We start from the raw sequence: 25,861 nt of genomic DNA, 5'->3' as shown, positions 1-25,861 counted from the left end.
TTCCAACTTTAATTTGTCCAAGAATTAGATCTCTTACAGATTGATTACTAGCTCCAGGCACCCGATAAGTCATGACAAAATTAAATTCACAGTCTAGTACAGTTTATTAGCAAGTTACTGAGCTGTTGGAAGGAAACACCCTAAACTCCTCTCCCAATGCCTTCCTCCCATGCTTCACACCACCCTGTACATCATGGAGAATAATGTTTACACAAAGCCTGTGAAACCCAAAAAAGACTGACCTGCAAATTAACACTTTGTGCCACTTTGTGTGGAAGGACCAGATTCAGTTTTCCCAGTGTCTGCAGATTTGTACAGCAACACTGTTAACATTAAGTCTCCTTCCTTTACAGAAATTGCATTTACCCACAACTGTGTATTTTGCACTTCATGTTCTTGTAAAACACCTAACTGGCAAATAAACCTACAGTGTGGATTTATCTACCTGCATTATGTATTTCCTTTCCAAGCAAAACTCAACATGGAAGCAAATTCTGTCAGCTGCTCATCACTTAACATTAAAAAGATTACAAGGGAAAAGTTAAATCATAAATGCACAAGGACCTTCTCCCTAACTGCTGTGCTATCTCACACAATAAAATTAATAATTTAACTATCTGAAACTTCACATGTGCAGAGCGCTGCAAGTAGACCAGTGGCATTTTCACTTCAAATTTATATAGTCTTTAGTCAGTATACTTAATCTGCATTTCTAACACCTGCTTCAGTCAGCTGTGAAGTGCAATGTTATCTATAAAATTTTCTTTCATCTTTGTACTGTCCATCCAACAAAAAAATTTCATTATATTGGATAATCATTCGACTTTTAAAAGGATATGAAACTTTTCACACGTTTTTTTGATCACTGCTTGAAAGACATGCTCATATATTTGACATTCCATTTTATTAAAAGGCTTGAGTTTTTCAAAAAAGCCCTTTCCCATTATTCGTGTTATCTAATTCTATGTAATATAGCTCTCTCTCCTTCAAACAGTTAACATTTGCTTTCCATATAGAAGTAAAAATGTGGTTAAGAAAGTAGACCCCAACTAAGCAATGAGGCATAGCAAGGTGTGCATTTTCAGACTATCAGAACTTGCCTCAAATGCACCAGGGGGAAGAAGCCAGAATGACTTTTCCACTCAGGTGGGCACCAGTGCTGGCACCTGTAGCACAGTACAAGGGCATGTGGAAAGAGTAGGCAGAGGGGGTGAAACCATGTGCAGCTTTCATTCAGCAGGTTTATGTGAAGTAAAAAGCTGTTCCCAGTCATGCAGTCTCAGCCAAGTTAAACACTCAATACTATTAAATATATCCAAGGAAAGTGTTCCACACTGAGCTTTCAGTACACTGAAAGACAGAAGATAATATGAAAAACCTATCTTCATTTATCAATGGGCAAAATTCTCCATCTGACACAGTCACCTAATTAAGATACAAGTATAAATAATTCTTTTTCTTGGAAAGTAAAAAATGAAAAGTTTTCAATCATTTCACCCTTTGTAGAGAATACTGAGTTTCCCATAAATAAAGTCAGATGTTCATCTAGTCTGATGTTTATCTCTTTCCCTGTATATCTCAGGGAAAGAGATAAACATCCTTGCAACAAGTCACATTGGAGAAACCAAGAAGGTGCCATCAGAAAATATCTCAGAAAAAGAATTTTGTTATACAATCTTTTTTTAGGAAGTAGAAGCAACAAACGCAACAATTTACTTACCATTGCAGGAAAGTAATCTGGAGGAGAATTGGGTGGAGAATTGGAATGAAGGTGGAGGAAACAAGATGCTGGGAAGCGCATTTGCTCACGTGCCATGCCCAAAAGGTGATAAACTGTATAAGCAAGCCTGAGCCTCATTACCTCCAAGATGGTTGGATGTTGCTGGGCTGGTAGGTTTTTTTTTTTGTTGAGCATTTATGTTTTTGTTTTGTTTTTTTTTAAAGAAATTAAAATGAAAACTCTATGCCACTGAGAGAACAGTGTTAAAAGAAGCCAAATAATGACAGATCATAAACTGAAACAATTCCCTCCCTCCTCCACAATCACTGATCTTTTCAAGTATGTGCCATTAAGGATGAAAGCTGAAAATTGTTTTGATACCTACAAAGAAGATAAGGCAAATTAAGAATGAAGGGAGCATCTTCACAACACAAGTACAGCTATTAAAGAAAAAAGAATTCATGAACTACTCCTGGCTCATGCTGAAGGTCATGATGGTTTCCCAAAACTGACTTTTAAAAAGCCCACAATAAAGAATAAACACAATTTCCAAAGGAAGCTCCAGTTTTATAAACATGCCTTGCTTGCTAGTTGAGCTAAAGACTTTGGGAGAGCTTTTGACCTAACCTCTGGCACCTCCACTAAGACAGTATTTGTCACCCTGACAGCAAGGGGAATGATTTCCAGCCCCTCAGCTTAGAGTAATAATGACATCCGTCTTGTTTTCACCCCTAGAGACTGGGGACTGCCGAGTTTGGAACAGGCACCGTTCAGCCAGATAGAGAAGAGCCGCAGCAAAAAACCCAGGCAGAGATTTAACCTGTTCTGGACCAAAAAGCTTAATAAATTAATGTGGTTTGGATATGTTCCTCCCACAAAGAGTCAACTAAAGGTAAGAGAAGGTTTGTATAGAACAATGCAGCTCTGGTACTGCACTACCTGCTAGAACTCAGCTCTTGCTAGCCACTGAATCCATGTTTGGTGGCCAGAGAAGAAGAAAGAGCTCTGTGCTCCCTGATGGATTCATGGAGGTGACTGCTCAGCACACCAGCTCATGTTTTACAGCACACACACAGCTGCTGGGTGAAACAGCTCCTTGCAGCAGCACTAGTTCAAAGTCCTAATCAAGGGCTTAAATCCCCTATTCCGAAGGAAAGGATGATTTCTCTCCACTCCCTCTCACCCCACACATACTTTTCTTATGCAGGTGACTAAAACCTGCAACACAGAGGCAAGAACATTGCTCCATTTCAATCAGAAGCTAAAACTTTGGGGAAGAACATTAACAGCAGATTCTAAAAACATTTTCATTTCCTTTTGATGAATTTTTTAAAAGTGAGGGAGAAAATTACATATTTTGTGCATTTCCAAATCTGTCTGCAGGGAACATTTACCCTTAAATCAGGCCAAATGACTACATGTTTGTGTACAACCACAGCCCTAGAGGAATGCAGAGGAATGCTTCTTCTAGTATTAAAAGATGCTAGAGAGGGCAAAATAAAAACCAAATTGTCTTTCACATTGCTTCCCTTCTCTCAATTTCTACTTGATGCACCAACCTACCTAACATAAAGAACCAATAAATTCAAACATTTGGTTCCCACAGACACAACTAAATTCTTGCAATAATTTTAAATCTCTTGCTTTACAAATAAACTGTTCAAAGTTTTGTAGTGTACATTTTAGATTGTTTTTTTAAAAAAGCACACATACATTTCTCCAAGTAGTTGTCAGAAGCAAATATAGCAGCCTTTCAATGCAAACATTTTCTAAAACTAATTTTAAGTGATGTGACACAGTTCCATGATACAAAGTTCAGTGACTTAATTAGAAGTCAGACACCTTGATCTTAGTTTAGAACAGAACAGATGAAATTAACAGAAAGAAATACCACTTTCATTATTTTAGAGTGAAAAAACAGGAAACCATTCTAATACAGAACACAAGAAAATATCACAAACTAAACCCAGGACCTTTCAACATTGTGCTCTGTACACAATTTCAACCCTGGGACAATTGTTTTTTATTGTGATTTTTTTTTTCCTTTCAAGTTCTGGTCAATAACCATAGTAAGCAAAAACAGAAAAAAAAAATAGCCCAAAACAAGTATTCTGACAAAAATGCTATATTTTCATACCAGAGGAGACAATGACAAATTGCTAATTATGACATAAGTAATCTTAGACAAACTGATTTTATGCTAAAACTGTATCAGCACAGATTTTTTTTACATACTAATCCAAGCAACCACCTGATTATATTATATTAAATACATATATTTCCTTCTCTAGATGTTCTCCTAATAATAGTTACCAAAGAGAGGCACTCTTGTTTCTCTAATTCATTAGCTTCCACTTAAAATGGAATCAAGCTTCTTGTAAATTTCCAGTGCTCATTCTCCATTAACAATGATGACTCTGGTGATGACTGCACCACAGTCACAGAGACATTTCATTTTCAGTTTCCCCACGCTATGTGATCAGAAGAAAGATGCCAGATCACAAAGTTTAAGATACTTTCAGTGTCCAGTCTTGGCTATAGAACCTTCTCTCCCTTCTACCTTGCAGTTCCTGAATTGACAATTGGACTGGAAGAGTGAAGCTGCTTCAACTCTCACACCATCTTTCCAAAGTGTAACAAACACACTGAGTTCTGCCTCTGAATCTTCTCCAGCAACATCCACTTCTGTTTGTTTTACTAACCCAAGAAATGCTACTGGCACATATATCCTCAGCTCTCTCTTTTCCTAAAAGCTTGCTAATCCATGGAAACACTAATGATGGGGGCAGGATTCAGCCTACTGTCTCAAAAGCCATCACTGAGTACTGTGCCTAGCAAGGGCACTAGATGAGGTTGCTGACCAAAAAAAGTAGGTGCAAGAAAAAAAAAATCCTGTCTGCTGTCATGTGGAGAAGTGGGAAAAGCAGAATATTTATCTTTGGAAAGGTAGCAGTTGCTTATTTTTTTGGCCTCAAAGGCAATACAAAGAGATGTATTTAATGGCCTACTTATTGCTATCTTTAAACAAACTTTTTTGGCAGAACTGACTGCTTGAGTCCCATAAGACCAAGCAAGAAGAATTAAATGATTAGTAGCAAAAGCTAATGGGAAAACTGAGAAAGCCCTAAGATAAGCTACAGCCCACATAATTTCTACACATTTGACAGCTAATGGTTTCATTTTTTGTTATTAGGTAGATTTCAAGGCGTTTTCCTCTTGAGCACTGTAAAAAAAAAAAAATACAGGGACTAATCATTTGCCTTCTAGAGGACACTCTTTTTTGAGACCTTGCCAGCACATTTTCTTTCCTCTTGGTTATTGTTACCTACCCTCCTTCTCTGTAACACATCAAAGATAACCACCAGCAGTGTTGTTATTTGTTAACTGTGCTGGCTGGCTCTGCAAATCCCTACTGACTTAAATCTCTTTTCAGACCAACTGTGTCATCAGTGAGACCACACAGTGGGTGTTACAATACTCACATTTCTAGTTATCCCTCTACCCAATTTCTCTCAACCCTTGGGAGCAAGTTCCTATTTATTTCATCTGCACCTTTATATTTTTCTTTTTTTATAATATTTTTTAAAGGAGTTCAGCATTAGACAGGCAGATTTTTTTATTATTGTTTTATTTAGTAAAAAATTCTCCATCTCATTTTATCTGACACCCACTATGTCAGTTTGGCTTTGGGAGGGAGAGAGATGCTCAATAAAGGACTACTGGGATAGGTGCACTCGCTCAGCAATCTATGAAAATAATCATGTATGTTTTTAAGCCTGTGCTAAAGGCTGTCTTGCACAGGAAGCCTTTGTTATTCTGCCTTGCTTGTACAAAACAGTACAAACTAACTCAAGTTTAGGTATTCAACTGGGCATGCTGTACACTGGAACTTGGAGTACACTCTGAGAGTGAAGGTCTCCAGGCTTTGAGAAGTTACTTGGCAAAAAACCTGGAAACAGCCAGTTATGCCCAAGCTTACATTGAGATTTCAGCTCCAGCTAGCAGAAATCAAAATGAGGATATTAAACAACAACAAGAGATCTGAGCACCAGCCATGAAATAATTTACAGTAAAGCAACATAACTGGCTTCCAAGATTATTTAAATTATAACTTTTCCTGCCTAGTCTATACTATCTGGTCCAAACACTCACCGCTGCAGACATCTGCCATCCCCTTCCACTCATGCAAAAAACAATCCTTGAAGGATAAGGTGCCTTCCCTAGTGGCTGATTAGGAGGGAGAACTTGCTCAGGACTTGGAGAAATACCCCGATCAAATTCAGAGCGCAGACCCGCAGCATCACTGTACTGCTCACAGAGCAAGAGGGGACACTTCTGAGAGTGCAGTGGCTTTCCATAAAGCAGCTCCACTTTGAAAATAAACAAGACTGAATCTAGAATTCAGCACCTGTTGTGAACAGACTTCCTGGCAAGATTTCTTTGTAAACAGCTAGCAGAGTAAAAAGGGAATCCCAGATGACTGCTCTGCCCCTTTTCATACTGCAAAGACACAATTAAGATGGAACAAAGGGTAAACAAACATGTGCCTGATTTTAGAAAAATATTTACAATGTTTATACTAGAAATGCTTAAGACAGATGAAGATATTTATCCTAGAAATAACTAAGATAAAAAAATTATAATAAAAAAAAGCCTCAAATAAACCTAAACCATTCAACATCCATTAAGGTAAAATAAAGAAAATAAATTCAGCCAATTGGTTATTTCCATATGGTTAGATTTCTTTAAATGGTAATGAAATCATTGCTAAAAAATCCATTGTTATTAAAATAAAAAAGTTGGCTCAGCCTACCAAAATTAGATTTGTAAGTTGCTGGTCATTCCCATAATTAAATCTGTGTCACAAATTTGCAAGAAAAATGGACACTATGACTAATGCATTTACTTGCAGCACTAGTGCTGTCAGGCTGTGTAAATCATTATGGCTGCTAAAGCAGACCAGATAAGAATTCCATACATTTTCATTAACCACCTAAGCTTTGGGTATATGTGAGAAGCTAACTTTATTCTCTGCTACCTTTAGCTTGCATTTGGAAGACAATGTAAATAAAAATACTAGCCTTGACTTGATGAGCCCTGTGGCAGCTCCAAAAATTATTTGAGCTTTTTGAACAGCATGAACCAGCTCTATCCTATCTGAGAGATGGTCAGATAACCGAAAAAACCCACACACACTTAGTTTGGACAAAGGAGATTAACGGAATGGTGGGCACCTAACAAGCATCTCATTTCATCTATTATGTTTCAACAGAGAAAGAAAAGCTAATCCATAGCAGCACTGAAGGAAGCCTTAAACAACACTTGGCTGTTTTCTCAGGAGCCCAGTGGTCACCAAAACAGAGTCCCCAGAATTCTCTATTTTCCTCTCAACCTCCTGTCACCACAGACATTCAGATCTCAGTTTCAGTTCTTTGTGGAAGGCAAAGCTGGTTCCTTTCACACTAACTGTTCATAACCCCAAGATTCTGAAGAACCAGCCTACACTGACTCACATCACAGGCTGGATATTCTTATGGGATTCCCAGCCCACTGTCTCAAGCAAAGGAGATTCATGAGAGACAGACAGATTAGACAAGACTGGTCCAGTCTAGCAGTGCAGAGCATTTTGTGAGGACACAGTGTTCTGGAAGTCCATGTCCCACACACAAGGCATTACACTGTCAGTGCAAACTGAGTGCAGCTCTCAGCCAAGCACGTCTCCAGGGAAGGAGCAGCCTCAGTGACAGGTGGACAAAGTCAAAGGAGCTGAACCAGTCAGGCAAATGCCATGGAACAACCATCAGCACAGCATGTTTTGCAGTCTCTTGCCTATTGCTCTGTGATTTGCACATTTGCAAGTATTTGTCTTCTTCATTTAGAAGCAGAATAGAAATGCTTAGGAAGCATGGCAATGCACACGACTTTAACAATTCCAGCAGACCTACACTTCACATTCCAGGCAATTTCTTCAGCCTTTAGGTGCAAAGGATCCTCTCCTCCAAGTGGAAGCAGCTAACACAGCACTTTCTTTCTTGGCATGTGCATGCAACCTTGGGATAACCAGCCACTTGGTATGAGTAAAACAATACCAGATTGTATTAAAACCCCATTGAGAAGTGATTTCAGATTTTCCTCTTATGTTCCACAATTATTGTAAACCAAACTGCTTAAATGAGGGGAGGAGATAATGACATTAACTACCCAGCTCAGAGCAATCCTCTGTAGTATGAGCCTAAATATTCTCTTGGCTGAAATTTATGTAAATTGAATTCATCTAGCGTTAGTTATTACTAATCTAGCTATATAAAAACACTTTTCTGTAACAATTAGTTTTTTCAAACACTGGGTTTTAATTAGACCTGAGACATTATTAAACTAAGTCAATAAAATAATGTAAACATGTTGTGTATCATTCCATGTACTGTTTCGTCTTTATATTTATAGGAATATGGACTTTGGTGGAGTTAAAAAGGAATTACTTTGGGGTTGGCTGGCAGTTTTTGTAAATCTCTTTACCAGTGGAAACACCCCCAGGTCCTTAATCTAAGTGCATTTCTGCTCATCAAGACATATTCAGCATTTCTACATCTTGTATATCACAAGATGTTCCATTTCATCTAAATAAGCTGATCTCAGTATCATTCTAACATTATACCGAGTATTTTCCTGCAAATATTTTGTTCCACAACTTAATTTAATTTAACTTCTCAACACTATTTCCTAGTCTTAAGGGAAAAAAAAAAGGTAGTGGGGGCAGGAGAGTAATCAGCACAGCACATCTTTCAGCCCTTTTAAATCAGCCTGTTTGACACTATCACACACAGGCACTGGCCCACAGGGCATAGTCTGAAAAGAGAAAACACTGTCCTGGCTTTGTCACAAGTGCCACAACCTGCCCACATGCTACACGTGGTGAGACAAGGAATACAAGAAAAACTCCAGCCTTGCTGAGGTCAGAGCCTTCCAAATAATCCCCATAAAGTTTTGGTCACAAAGGTCTGTAACTCCATCTAAGTTTGTCCACATACAGCTCATCATTAGACACTCCTAAGAAATATGCAGATGTGATTTAGATTCATCCTATATTGAAGATACAGGAAGGACATAGGTTCTCCACCCACAGCCAAATCCATGAGTTAGGCACCAATATAAACTGATGGATTCTCAAAACCACTTCCACCAGGACCATTATGTTCTCAGAAACATAACAATTATTTTTACATTTTATAGAATGGTCTTGACTTCAAACAAATATATACACATATATATATACACATATATATATATACACACATATATATATATATATATACACACACACACAAACACATATGTACTTAATGCTTTGCCAGTTTTTCAACAGCAAATTTACTTTGTAAGTGACCACATGCTTGCCAGTGCTCCCCATTTGGAGCAGCTCAATTCAAGGTCAGGTAGACCCACACCACTGTGAAACTACTGGTAAACAACTCTGTCTACTTACTACTGACCCTGGCCTACTATCACATGCCAACCACAAGGTCTATGCTATCAATTTCATGACTAGAAAAGTTTGTAAGAACAAAGCACTCAGTAAACATATTTGTGATTTGCCTTGTGTCATACACATGTATTCCCTACATAATCATGATTTCAAAGTAGAATTACCATAACAAATGCTTAAATCTGCAGATATATTTGTACTTTAATAGCAACCAGTGTTTTTCCCATGTTATTCTAAAAAGAAAATAAATCAGTAATTAGAAAAAATCAGCTGGTACTGTGGTTTCATTCTAGCTGATTTTTAATATTTCTGAAAAGTCTTTTCTGGGAGCTTTGTAAGAATAATGTTTACTGCAATGCTGCTCCAACATTTGCAAAAAGACCTGAAGGGAACAAAAAGTGAAATGAGGTAATTACATGTAAGCAGAACTTTCCAAGGATCATGAACTAAGACCAAAACCAAAATTAGGAGTATTACATGAAAACAAAACTAAGTCAGCTTCTTGAGCTCAGATTTCTTCAAAGAGCTGCAAACAGCTACTAGAAATTGAAAATATGTCTCTGTTGATTTACTAGGAGCCAGCATTGTAGTCAGATGCAGCAGAGCCTAAATTTATACTTGAAGCCAAAAAGTTTCTTCAGGTGGCAGCTGAACTGAGCCTTTGGGTATTCACAGAAACCTCTTGAACTGAAAGCTGGAGACAGCAGGGAAACCAGGAGCTCATGCCAAGCAACAAGAGAAAATATCACACACATACACACACAGACTTCTGAGTTTTTCCAACACTTCCACAGTTTGAGGCAGCCCCATAGAAGGAGAATATTACAGGTAACACAAAGGACAAGTAGTTGGGAACTGATATTTTAAATATGTGAGAGGTTGTCCATACCCAAAAATCTTATATCCACCTTCCTAACTTCAGCCTAGTCGCTCAAAAATGCAGCAGCACAACACAACTGCAAAATACCATGTGACTTTGTCTCTTGCTAGTACAGTTCCATATACTTAAGGTTCTAAAAGTCAGATTTTCATAAAATTAAAAAAAAAAAAGCCATGAATAAAAAGTGAGTTATTTTGTACTCACAGTTTTTATTCCAATTTTGTAATTTGGATTCTTCTATTGTTCATTCATTTTATACATCACAGTATAAAACTGGGACACAAGACTGGCATCATAAACACTTCTAAACATGCATAAATTTAAGTAAGAGCAAATTCAATTATTAGCTGCCTATAAACAATCAGTCAACACATAATTTTTTACTTAACATTCATTAGTATCTCTCTAAGCAACACATCAGTAAGAGAAGTCTATTCTTCCTTTCTTCATAAATACATTTAGTGTTCTTTACAGTGCCCTTTCCAAATGTTTGTAGATCATCAGGACCACAAATACTGCTTTTGCTTTTTAAAGAAACAGTTATATTTCAAGCTGGATTGATTGCTTTCCCATATCCAGCTATTTTAGTGTGTTCCTCAGAGACATCGAGTGGCTTCACTGACAGTAAAATATGCTAAACAAATGACAAGTCACTGAGTAAATTAGCATCTACTCTCTGATCAGCTGGGTCATGTTTTCTTTTCAAAATCCATGGCCTCTTGATAGAAAATAATGAGTATTTGATGGGTCTTATTAGAAAAATCAATATATTGATGCCCATGTCTGAAACATCAGCATAATAATAGATTCTGTTAACCCATTAAGGAGAAAATTAAGATGTGTTTACACATTATTAATTTACCATGAGCAGAGACAATTTATTCACTACCTTTCTCAAGAGCTTAACAAAAAGAGAAGAAATTGCAATATCCATATTTAAGGGCATGGTGAAATAAACTGGAAGATGATTCAAATTTTTGCCATCTGAATCCACCAACAATTATGTGAAAAAATCCAAACACACGAATGATACCGTTAAAAATGAGACTATTAAAGCACTTGCTAAAAATACTGTGTTACTTACCAAAAAACTTCCAAAAGCTGAATTAAATATTGCAGCTGCCTAGAAAGAAAAAAAAGGATAAATATCACCAGTGGTGCAATAGCTACAGTGCAGGAACAAAATGTCCTTCCCCCACCCACCAAGCTATTAGATTCTCCAAATACACATATACAGAGACCATTAGGCAGTTAGCCCCTGCTTAAAAAATTGCCAGTCGCCTGTAACTTATGAAGACTGATGGATTCTGGTTTATGCATTCATAAATAATGTGCTGAAAGGGACAAAAGCAGGAGGAGAAGAAAATCCTTGGCAATAGACTGAAGAGGAATATCCACAAGAACTAAGAATTTTACACAGAAGCTTGGTCTCACTACTCGTGTTCTAATTTGCCAGGAACATTTTCATGTACTGACCTATTAATTAAAATAAACATTACCTGATTTAACTTAAAATACTGCATTTTCATATGCTTTAAAAAATTTAATGAAATATTAATCTGGTAAATAAACTGTTTTAATAGTTCATCATAATAAAGTATTGACAGAGAGAATTTCCTGTAGCTTGATAAACAAATTTAAAATAGGAGTAACAAAAAACCCAACAAAAAGAAATCCTACAATCTCCCATACTTCTGAGGCCAAAATGTCACTACTTTTCACTCCAGAGTCTTTTAAAATAAGAAAATAAACAATTTTGATAATGACTTAAGAAGTGTTTGTGCTTACCTAAATATCCAGGAAATATAAGATTTCTTAATATGAACTCATTAAATTCCAGGAAGTTAAAACTTGGGTCTTGCATAGCTTTCTCCAATTACCAAGAAAGAACAGAAACTCTTGTATGGCAGCCAGTCTGATGATGAAAAGCCACACAGCAAAGGTAAGAGGAAAGGGAGGAGGGAAATCTACCATTTATGTGCCGGTTTAGAGTCAAAATAATCACCCTAGACACTTCCAGCCACAGATTAATAACAAGAGGCTGTTAGTGAGTTGAGCAAGTTTGAATAAAGTCCAAAATCAGGGTAGGAGCAGTAGCTGAACCTGCCTTCTGCTCCATAAGAGGATGCAATGAAAATGAATGGGTAATGAGATCCTTGGCTCTAGAGAGCTTAGCTTTCTTATTCAAGTTCATAATTAATTCAAAGCTTTGATAATTTCATTAGATTCCTCCTCTGCTGGCCCTATCAATAAAAGATGGCACTGGACCATAGCTCCTCAGTGGCCCAAATACAAAAGCAAATGCAGAGTGGGAAACCCTTGTTGATTTGCTTACTAACAGGGACAATGGCATATGGCACTCCATGTTGTGGAGGGAGCATCTGAATAGATACAGCTAAATAAAACATTATAGTTGACACTTGTAAACTACAGTAACATATTTTAACACCTCTCTCTCATCAGCATTTCTTTTTTGAACATTAAAAAAAAAAAAAAAGGAGGCACAAGTCCAAACAGCTTCTCTTGCCAGAGATCATAGCTGAAAGGAAGCGTGAGTAGTGTAAACAATTCTTCAACAAGTGTGAATTAAATCAGTGTGTATTTGAAGCTGTGCAACTGACACTTTCATGCAGCAAGGCAAAGACACACTATACTCATCCACACAAACCTAGAACATGGCTACCAACCGTGATTTGGGGATCATCTAGAGATATCACGTTATTTTACTTAAAACAGGCTGCAACTCCACTTTCAGGAGAAATTCTGTATCTGGAAAGGTTTTAAGGAGTGATACTAGATGATGGTATTTTGCTGATTATCAGACTTCTTTTATTATTTCCTGATCCATCTGGAAGATTTCTGGATTTTTTAAATAGTCCCTGTTATGTGCTTGAGATTAGGACAACAACCTTGGACAAAATTTATCCTTCGGTTGTTTAGCCAGTCGTGCAAAAGTCATAATTCACAACCACTTCTGGAGTACACTAGATTACAATTTTTAACTCCCGTTCTCTGAAGTGTCAGAAATTATCCAGAGCAGATGATTAAACACTCATTACAGGTAAAAGAAGAGGGAAAAAAAAAAAACAAACCAGGAAGACTGCATATTAAGATACAATCATATTAAGATTATTTGCCTCAGCAAGGGAGGATTTACATATGTCAATTACTCTGCAGTTTTCTTTGTAAACATTTCCCCTGCAAAACAAACTTAGAAGTATTTCTTCTCATACTCACAAACCTGGGGCTTATATTTGTGATTCTGGTTCAGTTTAAACAAACTGAAGTAGTAAACTGAATCAAATGCTCCAATTTGTAATTAAACATACCTAGTAGCATAACCCTGTAGAATTAAACACTTTTGTGCTTCCACCTCCCTTCTATCAAAGGGATACATACCTCACAGGGCATTGTCAAAATTAATTCATCCCCTAAAAAGCACTCTGAAATCCTTAGAGGGATGATACAAATAAACATTAGTGCTGACACATGATACAGCCAGGCTCTTCATTTTCTATTTGAAACATTTATTAGTCACTATTATTGCATCACTTTTTTTAATGTTTGCTCTTTTTGTGCTTCGACAGATATCGGACTGTCTGCAGCCAGCTGAAATGAAACAATAAAACACAGAAACATTTCCATGTCTTCATAATACTCCAAATTCAGATTTGCATGTGTTTGCAAACCATTCATCGCATTTACCATTACCATGAGGGGAGAGCTCTTTATAAAATCCACAGTGAAGTCCTTTCAAAAGGTAAGTGCATAGCCATGTATTGAAATGGTCAGACCACATTCAAAAGCAGCAGAATCAACAACAAGACAAATTTTCTGTGTTTGCATCAACTCAAGAGACATGACTGAAAGTCACTGCCAGGACTCTTAACAGGGCAAGTACAAGAGCATGGGCAGCATCACTTGAGTTAACAATTGTTCATATTAGCCCCATTAAACAACAAATTCACTTATTATTGGGCAGGTACAATTTCAGTCAACTCTGCATGGCACTGGGCTTGAGGGAATACTGAGAGACTACATTTCCAAGGAGAATTCCAAATAAGAAATGCCTAGGCCACCTCAGAAGGACACCTATCTGGCAACACTTGGCAGAAACTTTTCTCATCCCAGAGTCTAGCACAAAGCTTCAGCCCTTCATCTCTCCCCTTTTCCTGGAGTATATGTATGGAAAACATGCTTAGATTTCTACAGTGGCAGCAACGAGATCCAAGACAGTCCTCCTGGCAACAAAGGCTGGTAAAAGATGGAAGAAAAGGGCAAAGCCACTACCGAGGGGCTGAGCCTGTCCCTCCAGGTGTGTATTCAAATGCAGCATCAAGTACATGCAGCAGTCAAGTACATATGACTGGGCAGCAAATCAAAGAAGTGTGCTCAGAATTCAAGAATTAAATAGAGAACACATTCTGAATTTTGTTCCATTGCCTTGTTTTTGGTAGCAAACTAAACTATCTTGGAATTTGTTAGACTAGATATGGTTTTGATAATAACACGGCCAGACTACATTAAACAACAGGAAAGCACAGCCTGGGCACATTTGGGTCAAACAGCAACATTTTATCATTATCAGCAGGATTTCAAAGACATTGTTGTGCTCAACTAGACTGGAACTTTACTGCAGGGAGAGAGAGAACAGGGAGAGAGCAGTGCCTCACAGCTTTGTATGTGGACCTCAGAGAAAAAAGTAAGAGATTTTTCTCACCAATATGTGTATAGTGCTTCAATATCAAAACATTTGATTCTCCAGTGCCATTTAGCAGCCCTTAGGGAGACAACCTTCCTAGATGTGTTTAAGGCTACACTTACCCCCAGGCACCCCACAGCTGGGACAGCACACCCCATGGACACCAGGGCCTGGCTGGCCCCAAGTCATCCCTGCTCTGAGGAAAGGACACTCCAGGGTCAAGGCCACAGATGCAGAGTAATGAAAGCAAACAACCCCAGAACATCCTGGAAGGAAGCAGCCGGGGCATCATACAGAGCTGTTGTGTGTCTGTCTGCCATTCCCTGCAGTTAAAACCTGAGCACTAGAGGGATGTACTGCACACTAGTGGGATATGCAGCTCAAGCAGCAGCAGTAAGACTAATTATCCTATTTAACACACAAGGCACAGCGAAAGAGAAAGAAAAACCCAGAAGAGAAGAAAAGAATGGAGAAGAGAGAAGGACTCTCACAGTTCTAGTGCAGGATTATGCAGCAGAGGACAGAGAACACAATGTGGTAGTGTAAGATTTTATAGCATCCACACTATTATTGCAAAATTTAATACAGCCATGTCTCCTATTTGACAGAAGAAAAAAGGGGGTAAAAAAAAGAAGAGAAAGACGGAAGAAAGTGATGGAAATTATTTGACCAAACAGGACACAAAATGAAATTTTATCTACCCAAAAAGATCAGTGTAGTTTAAAAAGGTGGAAGAAGGCAGGATGTCAGAAGTAACTTGAATGAGAGTCCCTTTAAACAACTCCTTCAATCTCCTTTTAAAAATAAAATCTCCTGTAACTGCTGTTTCCAATAACAAGACGTTACATCTCTGTAGAAAGCTATTTGCCACAGCACTGTTACTGCAAACAGAATATAAATATACCTAATAAGGTTTAATCTGTGTTGCTGTTCATAACTATTCATCTGAGTTCAGTCAGGAAAAAAAAATACATTCAAGTTCCTGGTTTTGAGCACTAAATTGAATCAGGTGTCCTCTTCTCTTAAGAAAATTAAGTTGCTTTTGTGCAAGAGTGTTTTAATGAGAACAGAGCCTGCCGACATTGATAAATGGGAATGACACCAGAGAGAGCATGTAAGCAGGACAATATGTGCATGTTACAGTCTTACAGGCTATTTTTCACTGACTATCCTGAATGACTTCGCTGTTTCTTAAGGGGCCTATTAATCTCAAATTTAGTTATTACACAACGTTTATTTGAACATATATTCTGTGGATGATGACAGTTAATAAAGGAAATCTTTTACAAGCTGTATTTTTACATATTGTTCCAACTGCAGCTCCCAGTCGTTCTACTGTATTGATGGAATAACCTAGTTATGATGCAGGTTTAAAAAAGGCACATATATTCAGATTCCTTTCTAAGCATATGGGGACTCTTAAATAACTGTTAAAATGCATACAAAAGTCCTGCTCCTGCATGGCAAAAATGAAAGAGTCAGTGTTAACTACTCAACCAAATCTCCAGAAGCCCAGTTGCCCCCTCCAAGGCAAAGCACATGCCTTTTTAACACTCCAGCATCATCTCTGGGAAACAAATAGGGTCTAGATTTGACTCTGATGTATGTACACTCCATACTGAATTCACAGAAACTGGAGAGTACATCTTACACGCGACTCCAGCCCATGTGCTGTACATGTGACAGGGCACCACAACAGTTGTATTATGTTTACAACAAAACAAAAAACACACAAAACTACCAACCATTCAAACACACAGAATATGAAAAACACAAAATCCCTACAGAACAAAACAAACTAAACTCCACAAAACTTTGATACCAACTAAATTTTGAGTCCAAAGAAATCTTCCAAAAAAAGTGTGCTGATGTTCAAAAAATCTCTTATAAAAATACCAAATAACTCTAATTATTTTAGTAGAGTAGATATATACACAACCTCATGCTCTTATTTAAAAAAATATATAAAAAAATCCTGAGAATCACAAATACACACACAAAAACTATGCCTACCAACCAACCAAGGAGCCTCCAGTATACCAATAAAAAAACCCCAAAGTATGGAGGGGATTATGTATTTATCCACTGTCATGTCCCCTCTGGTCCAACACAATTTGCTGACTGGGAAAAAATAGCAAAGATATCACCTAATCCCCAACCCATCCCTAGAGCTGTGCTGACAACATGAAAACATTGCTTTATTTCAACCATGTTCAAGAACCACTAGTCCTATGGAAATGACACTGAAAAGGCACCAGAAAATAATAACAGAATAACTAATCTTTTTGTTTGCATTTCAGCAGGGGAACATCATCCAGAGAATGATGCTCTCTAAAGCACGGGGCTGAGCCCTCTGTTCCAGGCTGCCAGAGGTTGCCATCCCTTGAGTAGAAGCTGGTGCTGCTTCAGGCAGGCACAGCATTCTGCCCCAAGCAGAACACAGAAACAAGCTGGGGCCTCTGCTGGCAGAGTTATTGCCTCTTACCAGCAAAGTTGTTTATGTTGAAAATCAGTCTTTCATTCCCCAATTTTTGTAGTTCTTCATACCCGTCACCACCTTTTGGTAAATAATATTTACAAATACAAAAACATCTGTTCAAAGGAAAGATTCTTGAACACACTTATTTAGTTATGTGGTTCTTCTCATTGAAGGATTTCTCTGTTTCACCAATAATTTTATCACTACTGAGGCAGATAAAGAAAACTATCCTGCTCACTTTACTTTTGTTAGAAATGCTAACTTGTCTTCACTGACAGCAAATGGGATGACCCAAGGGGGTTCTGGAGTGCCAGCATGGTATTTCTCACTCAGAGGCAGGAGGAGGTGAAGAAAGAATGAAAACCAGGAGAGTATATGCATTAAAGTAGGGTGGATTTTTTAGAGAGAAAAAAATCAGAATGTAAGTACATCAGAATGTAAGTATTTGCTAACAATTCAAATGGCAAACATGAATCACTCAGGTCTCTTTATGTGTCACTGCAAATTTCCACCAATTCTAATATATAGATGAGTAACAGGAAATCCATGCTTAGCAAAGGTTGGAAAGCAACACTACTATATCTCATTTTACTTGAGATTACTTGTATAACTGAGCTCAATGAAAATACTTTTGTCATCAGAAAGATCACATGAATGAAGCCAGGAGGAGAGAACCTCTGTCAGGAGCTGGAATGTCCATTCACATTGAAAGAAGCAAGATTTGGTCTCCTCAGGTACAGAAGAAATGAGAGGCTTCATAAACAGAGCACAGTGCCTGACTAGCCCATGCCATCAACTGTACAATGCTGTCACTTTGTTCATAATTTCTTTGCTTTATCCTAAATGGCAAAGATTTACCCACACCAGATGATCCTGTGGCCATGTGGCAAACAAAACTTGTGTGATGTTCACAAGAAAAGCAGAAAAAAAACTCATCTAGGCCATATTCAGAAACACAAATGTAGGCAACATGCAAAGCCTTGTCTATTCCTTCAGGCTGCCAAGGTTAAGGGAGTCTTCCTCTTTCTAGCAACTGTGATCCTCTTCCTTTTGCCAGTGAGAAGGGCTGTGAGTAGAGACAGCCATCAATATTCTCACCTCATCTTGTGTGACAGTCATACCCCAAGCCCAGCAGTACCCTGAAAATCTAATTTAATTTTCCCATCCTCCATTCAGCTGCAGCTCAAAACACAAAATCACTCTCATAGGACACAGCTGTTCCTTCTGCTGTTGGCTCCTACGTCACACACCCCAACAGGGCAGTGACCTGAGCACCTACAGTGGACTTTTGAATACCAACATGAATAAACAGAGGCAGTTTCTCTTTTTTCCATTTTCTACTTAAAAATTGCAAATGCAAACATTGAAATGACTGCCCAGTGCCAGTGTAAACACTGGCACAAGCAGTGATTTAAAGCTGAGAGGCTGGTTACAACACAGGCTTTTTCACACCAAATACACAAGTGCATAAACACCATGCTCCAGCATCTGACTTAGTCCTGCACAAACTTCATGGGGCTCTGACACACCAGAAAGCTCTGAGTTCCTGGAAAGACATCTAGCCAAACTTTTTGTATGTATTTTTCCCCAAATGCAAAGCCCATTTCCATCATTTTCCTAATCAGGGGAAAACAAGGTAACTTCTCTCTTGTACTCAAGAGAGTATCTTGTACTCACATATTGTGAAGTGTAAGCCTTAGCTGCCATACATCTGGCCTGTGAAACATGGTTAGAGGGCAAAAAGTTAAGAATTTAACCATTCAATCCATTCACTGGCACTCTGGTATCAAAATTACCCACAAGCCTTATGCATATAATGCATTTCTTAGGGACTCCAGGTTTATCACTTCAGCAATGAAGACCCTGGGTCTCACACCAGGACAAACAGATTGCTGAACAATGATTTAATAAAGGAGGCTCAGCTGAAGAGTGATAAACAAGTACTGCCAAGTTGTTCCTCTCTTATGGTCAAATACTTCATAACTGTAAGAGACTTTCTCTCTAAAAAAAAAAACAACTGTGGAAGGTATCCTCAAAAGGATACAGAGCAATAACAACCTCCGGAACATACTTTTATTTAAGTTCACATTTTCTGAGATCTTAAGCTATGATAAAAACACTTAAAGGTCTTGTCCCCTGATTCTCCTGGAGACACATCATCCATAACATGATTAGAGGTCTAGTTAAACAATACATCCCACAACTCCAAAGAGTATTACTTCCCCATTGAAGTGAAATGAAAGCACAAGGCCACTTTTTAAAAGGTGCCCTTTGCATTTACTGTAAGGCTGTGCCTGCACCAGTATTTTTCTATAAATATCCCACTCATATTGCTTTCTGGGCAGTTCGTAGCAGAACTAGACATTTTAACTGCTATGCCTTCAAAACCAGCTCGGAATAGCATTGTTATGAAAGTCCCTGTCACTACCACCACTGGCAACAGCTTCACTATCAGTTGGGTAATGCCAGGAGATGGGAAACATAACAGTAGGGCAAGGAAGGCCACAGCACAGGGAGGCTGGCTGAAACAGCAGCTTTGTAAAATATAAATGAAGTGTGGCCCTCTGCACAGATCCATGAATCCTGAGCTTTGGAGCTTGTGTCAGAATTTGTCATCTCATCAACAAATGTCCATATTTCAAAGAACAGTTTATTTTTCCATAACCTAGCCCAAAGGTTAGGCTTTACTATAAGCCAGTATTATATGGTACAGGAAATTCCCTTTTTATGAGCCAGCCAAAATTCTGCACACTGCAATATTGTGGCAGAGGTAGAGAGAGAAGGAAAAGAAAAGTTGCATACAATAAGCAAGAGACCAACATAACAGCCACTGCATGAAAGATAAAAAGGAACTATCTTGATGCATGCAACTGCATTCTTTGAAATGCTGCTCAGCTACTTTCACCCTCTACATTAGCAATTCATATAACTACAACTTACAAGCACAGAGTGAGAAAGTGCCTAAATGTGCATCTTTGTATATTGCATTTCCCCAAAATATGCCCAAGGAATTCAGAGGTGGATCAGTAACAACTGAAGGTCCAAGCTACTTTTCTCTGACAACAAATTAACTACAGCAGTGGTATTTACCACCTCCCTTCTTCTGAATCATGTCCAAAACATCTTTAAATTCTACTCAGATGGTTGCCCCCATTTTTCAAGTGGACTGCTACATCCTCTAATCCAAAGGGGGTAGAAGGGCCTTGTCTTCCATGCAGTGCAAGGATTAATACTCAAATGCCAATCAAGTCTAGGTCAGGAACTTGGTTTCACAACTACTTGACAAGCAGCACGAGTACATCCTGAACTACAAAGGTGCTGAATCTGTTCTTTAAAATTTTCTTTCATACATGTATATATTTATTATGTAAACATGTAAACAAAATGCATAGCAACTCATTAGCAACTAAATTGAAGATATTTTAATTACTTCCTTAAAGTAATTTACTTGACTCTCTAATGGGTCATAAAGACTACTATATAACCACTACTTCTCTAAAGAAAAGGTGGAGAGAAAACTCTAAAAGCTATGGGTTTAATGTACAGAACTCTACTCATGCTCTGTGGGGAGCAGAGGACCACCAAAAGCTGTGATGGCTGTGAGTTTGTTTTACTGCAAAGTTAAAAACTTGCCATTCACATGAACATGCACTCTGTGGCAGCATTCACTGAATTTTCCATTGACAGCCAGAGCTGGCTGAAAACTGGAATATGGAGCGCAAGGGATACTGCAGTATTTAAACATGTCCTTTAACCTTAAGGTCCCTTATCTTTAGAATCACCACTTTTGGCCCCATGTTTGATATTTTCTGTTTTAATAATTTCATTTTGTCAGTTTGCTACTTTCAGCTGAATTTCTCCCATGCCTAGCAGAAGATAGCCTCTGTGACTGTTGCCACACAAAGCTTTCCAGCTGATCCACAATGCAGCACTGTTAATAAATTCTTACAATGCACTGAGAAGACACAGCCAGGGAGATCAGTTCACCATGAGACATGGAAACATGGAACACCGAAGTTGTACTGAAAAATGTGGACCACGTGAAAATGATTTGTTTGCAAAACTGACCGAAGTTAACCTGACCTGGAACAAAATACTTAAAAACATCTTCCTGAAAGAATCAGAAAGCATTTCTGCAAGGTCTAAATTGCATAAACGGGGGAAAGAAGAAGAAGAAAAAATGGGTACATTCCAAATTTGAGACAGTATGTAGTTCAAGTTCCATATTCCCAAAGCTGCCACTCAAGAACTATGTGCAGATACAATGTGAAAGAAAAACAAAAAGGAAATTTTTGAAAAATACACTCCTTCAACAAGAAGGCAATTCTTTTATATCAATGCTCCTATTTTTCACAATTGTGGGGGCGAAAACCATCTTCTTATCTTAACTCATAAGCTGTAGAGACAGGTACAACACATTCTGATTTGCCTACAAAGAACACCAAGGACATCTCAATAAAGAAATCAATAATTTTGTGTTAAGTACAAAGGCTCCAGCAGGACACAGAATGTTACTACTTGTTCTGTGATGGCTATTCATGGGCACCCAGTGAGGCAAGGCTACAGAAATTCTCAGTCATGCACAGAATATCCTGTATCTGCACTAAGTCGGCAGAAGCAATCTAGATCCAGAGTTCTTTTTCACCATGCAGTACTTCAGTAACATAGGGTGCATAAGTGGACAGCACTGTGCAAGAAGAACATTCACAGCTTCCAGGTCAGAAGTGTGAGAGCTGCCAGTTTTGCTGGCAGGAGGTACCCATGCCAAGACCTTCTTAAGAGCAAGACAGAGAAGCAATACACGTAAACATAAAGATAAGGATCAGAACTGGTATACCCAGTTGTGTGAAGAGTAGAAAAAGACACCTTATACACTGGGAGCAACCAAAAATCACATCTTTGACAAACACCAAGTACCAGCTCCATGAGCAGCACCTCATCTATCAAACAACTTTATATCTGACACACTAGCTGCATATTGTAAAAATGGCTTTCACTTTCAAAAGTTCAATATAGAGAACACCAGTTTCTTTAATTAGTCAGTGATCAGCACTTTGGGATGTAAAACAGACAAATAAGGATGTTAGAAATCCCACCTGACTGGTATTTTGAATCACATTTTGCCACTGATAGAAGCTTGATAAAAGGCAGAGAAAGGATCAGGACATCAGGCTGTATCATCATAAGGAAAAAAAAAACCCAAACAAACAAACATCAAGCCCCCCCACATCTGTCTATGGAACACATTTTCATTTTCATCTCTCACATACATTCATTCTAAAACCCAGCTGCTGTTTAGTCAATTGCACTGCAGGAAAGACCTCAGAAAAATATAACAACATCGTCACCATCTCATTGAATCAAAGCTCAATTTGCTCTAACACCATAACAAACGTATTCCTGTAATCTGTATCTATATCCTACTCTCGAAGTATCAACAAAATTCAGAGTGATATACTTATCTACAATACATAAAAGAATCATATCACCACTATAAGCTGTAGTGTAGCAATAGAGTGGCAGAGCATGAAACAGTAATCAAAGTCCTGAAAAATACACCATTGTCAGCACTGTACACTGGTACCAGTGTATTATAGCACCTCAGTTTCAAATAAATCAACCTAAGTGCCTGCTTTGGTAAGCACTTCAAATTCACTGTACATCAGCATTAGGGGGGTAATGCACAAAGAAACAAATCAGGGAAGGGGACTTGTAAATAACAATTCAATTAGCAGATTTATATTACTCATTTCCTAATAAACTTCCAACCCACACCTACAAGCAAACCCTCCTACTGCCTTCCCCCCTTCATTTACATATCTGTGCAGGCCTGCTCTCTTTCCTTGCGAGCCCCCTTGCCCTTTCAATCATGAAGTATATTACTCCACTGTCAGAGCAAAGCAGTTCCTAACAACAGGGAGCCCAGCTGGGATAGGAAGAGGGCAGCAGGCTCAGGCATTAACATAATAATCCAACTGTGTTCCCCAGGCCCTTAGGGCACACAGCATATTAGGCAGCCCTCCTGCGCCGCCCGGCCCAGCCTGCCGGATCACCTGCCCATCAACCTGTGGTAGCCGCCCCCACCTCGGCCCATCCAGCTCCTGCCAAGCCCCCATCCCAGTTACCTTCCCACAAAGGATATTTCCACGCCTCAACATGCCTGCTGCACATCCTTATTCACTCCATTCGAATGTGCCTTGCAGTGCCCTTTCCAGCCAACTCGCTCCCTGCCTTTTAACTTCTGGAAATTCTAGGGATTGGTACAGGACCTCCTGCTGCTGCCAGCAGGATCCAGACCTTGGAACAAGAATTCAAATACAAAGTACTGCTCTCCAGATGCAACCTATCTATCCTACCTATCCTCTGGATTCTTCCCTGAAAGAGAGAGCAGGAAAAACCAGAGAGACACCCCTTAGTTATTTCTGTGCCGTGACATCCAAGGAAACCAGTTTAGGGTGGGCTCGCTTGTTCTTGCTGGGGTTTGGAGGACTTTCAGCAGTAAAGTTATCTCACAATCTTTGGTACAAGGCCTGCCACCCCTCAGGACACAGCTACTGGTTAAGGAGCAGAGCCCATAACGGATTTCAGTGTACAAACACACATACAAGATATTTCCAAGAATCACTATAATGCTGATTTCAGACACAAGACCTATGAAAACATCCAATTTAAAGAAGGCTTAGAATAGTATTACTCTTCCCAACTAACATTTCTTAACACCTAAAAAATATTCCCACATTTCAAATGCTTCCGGTAGCAACCTGCAACTCAGAATATTAATTTGCACATACCCTCTATCAAGCCTTTAAAAAAGCCCTTAAATAAACATATTATGCACTGCATTTCAGTGTAATTCTGCAAGACCCCTTTATTTACAGTATACATGCTGCTTGTACAAAGTACTTAACAAAAAGAAAAATAAACACACTTGCCAGTAAAAAGCAGTATTTTCCTCATATTATACAAGACAACCTCAGAGACTACTAGGAGAAAAGCTTTTGGTTCTAATGTAACTTTTATTCTCATTAAAACATACATATTCTCTAATTACCCTTAACAATGGAAGGCACAACAGAAATGTAATACAGTCTCGTTAAAATAACATTTTGCAGACTGTGCAAAGCCCAATTTACTTGATCAGTTGTGAAGCAAAATTTCCCTAACCTCATTAATTTTCATTAATCTAGCCCTCTCAGAGAAGGAAACATTCAGCAGCAAATGTGCATTTTATTTTAAATGCTTGGTTCTAATATTATCAGTACAAAGAAATGTTAAGCATAGTAATTCATGTCACAATGGATGTCAGAGAAAGATCATGGAAAACAACATTAGCTATATCATTTAAATATTTTAGAAAGCAATCCTTAGGCAAGCTCTGTCTATTACTATTCCTCAAATACATAACACTAACAAAAAGTATACATTATGAAAACCACGTCACATTTTAAAAACATTTGCTTACAAGCAATTAATTTTCCCAACACAGATATTCTTTTCTGCCATCACAGCCATAACTTGTTAGCAGCACACCCCTCTGAGCTGGGAAGGGGGCACAGTTAAAATAGCCCTTTACCTTGAATTTATGCTGGGTCACAGGGTCACCAATAAACACCAGGATAACCCAGGGGTTTGCTAAGTACTTTATATAGTCAGGAGACTTCTTATATAGCCACAAGCTCATATGACTTGATTTAGATTTTTTTAGGATCTACAATTTAGAGAGGAAGAGCATTGTCAACCAGCTTCTGATCCTTCCATCATCTCTCTGCCACACAAGCCAATTCCCATAATTGCTGGCATAAAACTGAATTCACTTGGAAAATTCACTACAGCTTTTCTCCTTCAACACCCCTAAACATAAATGGCTTTGCTCATCCAAAAACCAGGAAAAGAAGCTGACATTTTTAATTACAAGAGATCATAAGAACCCTCAGAGCTTTCTGGAGTTTGTTCTAAATAATTTCCTTTCTTCCCCACATCAGAAATCAAAAGCTCCACAAACTAAAGTAACAGCAAGTTGTTATTGACATGCTGGAAAACTGGATATTCTACAGCAAGAATTCTCTGCCAAGAATCTGAGTACAATCAAGTCACCAAGCAGCTTTTGCTTGTGACTGAAAGGTGTCTGCACATGTTGCCACATGCAGACACCTTTCAAAAAGTTGCCATGTTAGTTACATTCCTCATTTTTCCTATGAATTTCACTGTTGTGAATGGAACATGAGACTGAAAATAAACTTGTGAATGGAGATAAAGATTTTCCTATTTAGCTCATTACACGAGCTTTAGATCAATCATGTGCTTGCCTCAATTATGTCAATATGAGTTTTTTTAAATTTGATTTTACACACCCCAAGGTCATAATGGTTCAGGTAAGTAAAAAGGGAAACTGTGGATTAAGTTTCTCATACGGCTTGGGTTGACATGGGCTGTTCAAAACAGTAAATAGCCCCAAATCCAGTAAATAGAACAACTACAGTATAGAGCAAAATATATTCAGATACATTTCATTTGAAACATAACCACTAAACACATACACATTCCCTTGAAGTAGCAACTACTAGGTCCATACAGATGTTGTGTTTTAATTTTCTGCA

The 25,861-nt window shown here is 38.4% G+C and overlaps 1 protein-coding gene across 1 annotated transcript in view; it reads right to left on the bottom strand.

The window, feature by feature from the left end:
• Window positions 1–25,861, bottom strand: part of SLC10A7 (solute carrier family 10 member 7) — a 141,383-nt gene that overhangs the window by 84,005 nt on the left and 31,517 nt on the right. Inside the window, exon 5 of the mRNA XM_050973901.1 lies at window positions 11,168–11,206. Coding sequence (XP_050829858.1) covers window positions 11,168–11,206 — 39 coding nt within the window. The remainder of the gene's footprint in view (window positions 1–11,167; window positions 11,207–25,861) is intronic.

Source organism: Serinus canaria, chromosome 4 (assembly GCF_022539315.1).
Source record: "Serinus canaria isolate serCan28SL12 chromosome 4, serCan2020, whole genome shotgun sequence".
Taxonomy (NCBI): Eukaryota; Metazoa; Chordata; class Aves; order Passeriformes; family Fringillidae; genus Serinus; species Serinus canaria.
The sequence above is the reverse complement of the archived record's forward strand: the minus strand, read 5'-3'. Positions and strand labels throughout refer to the sequence as shown.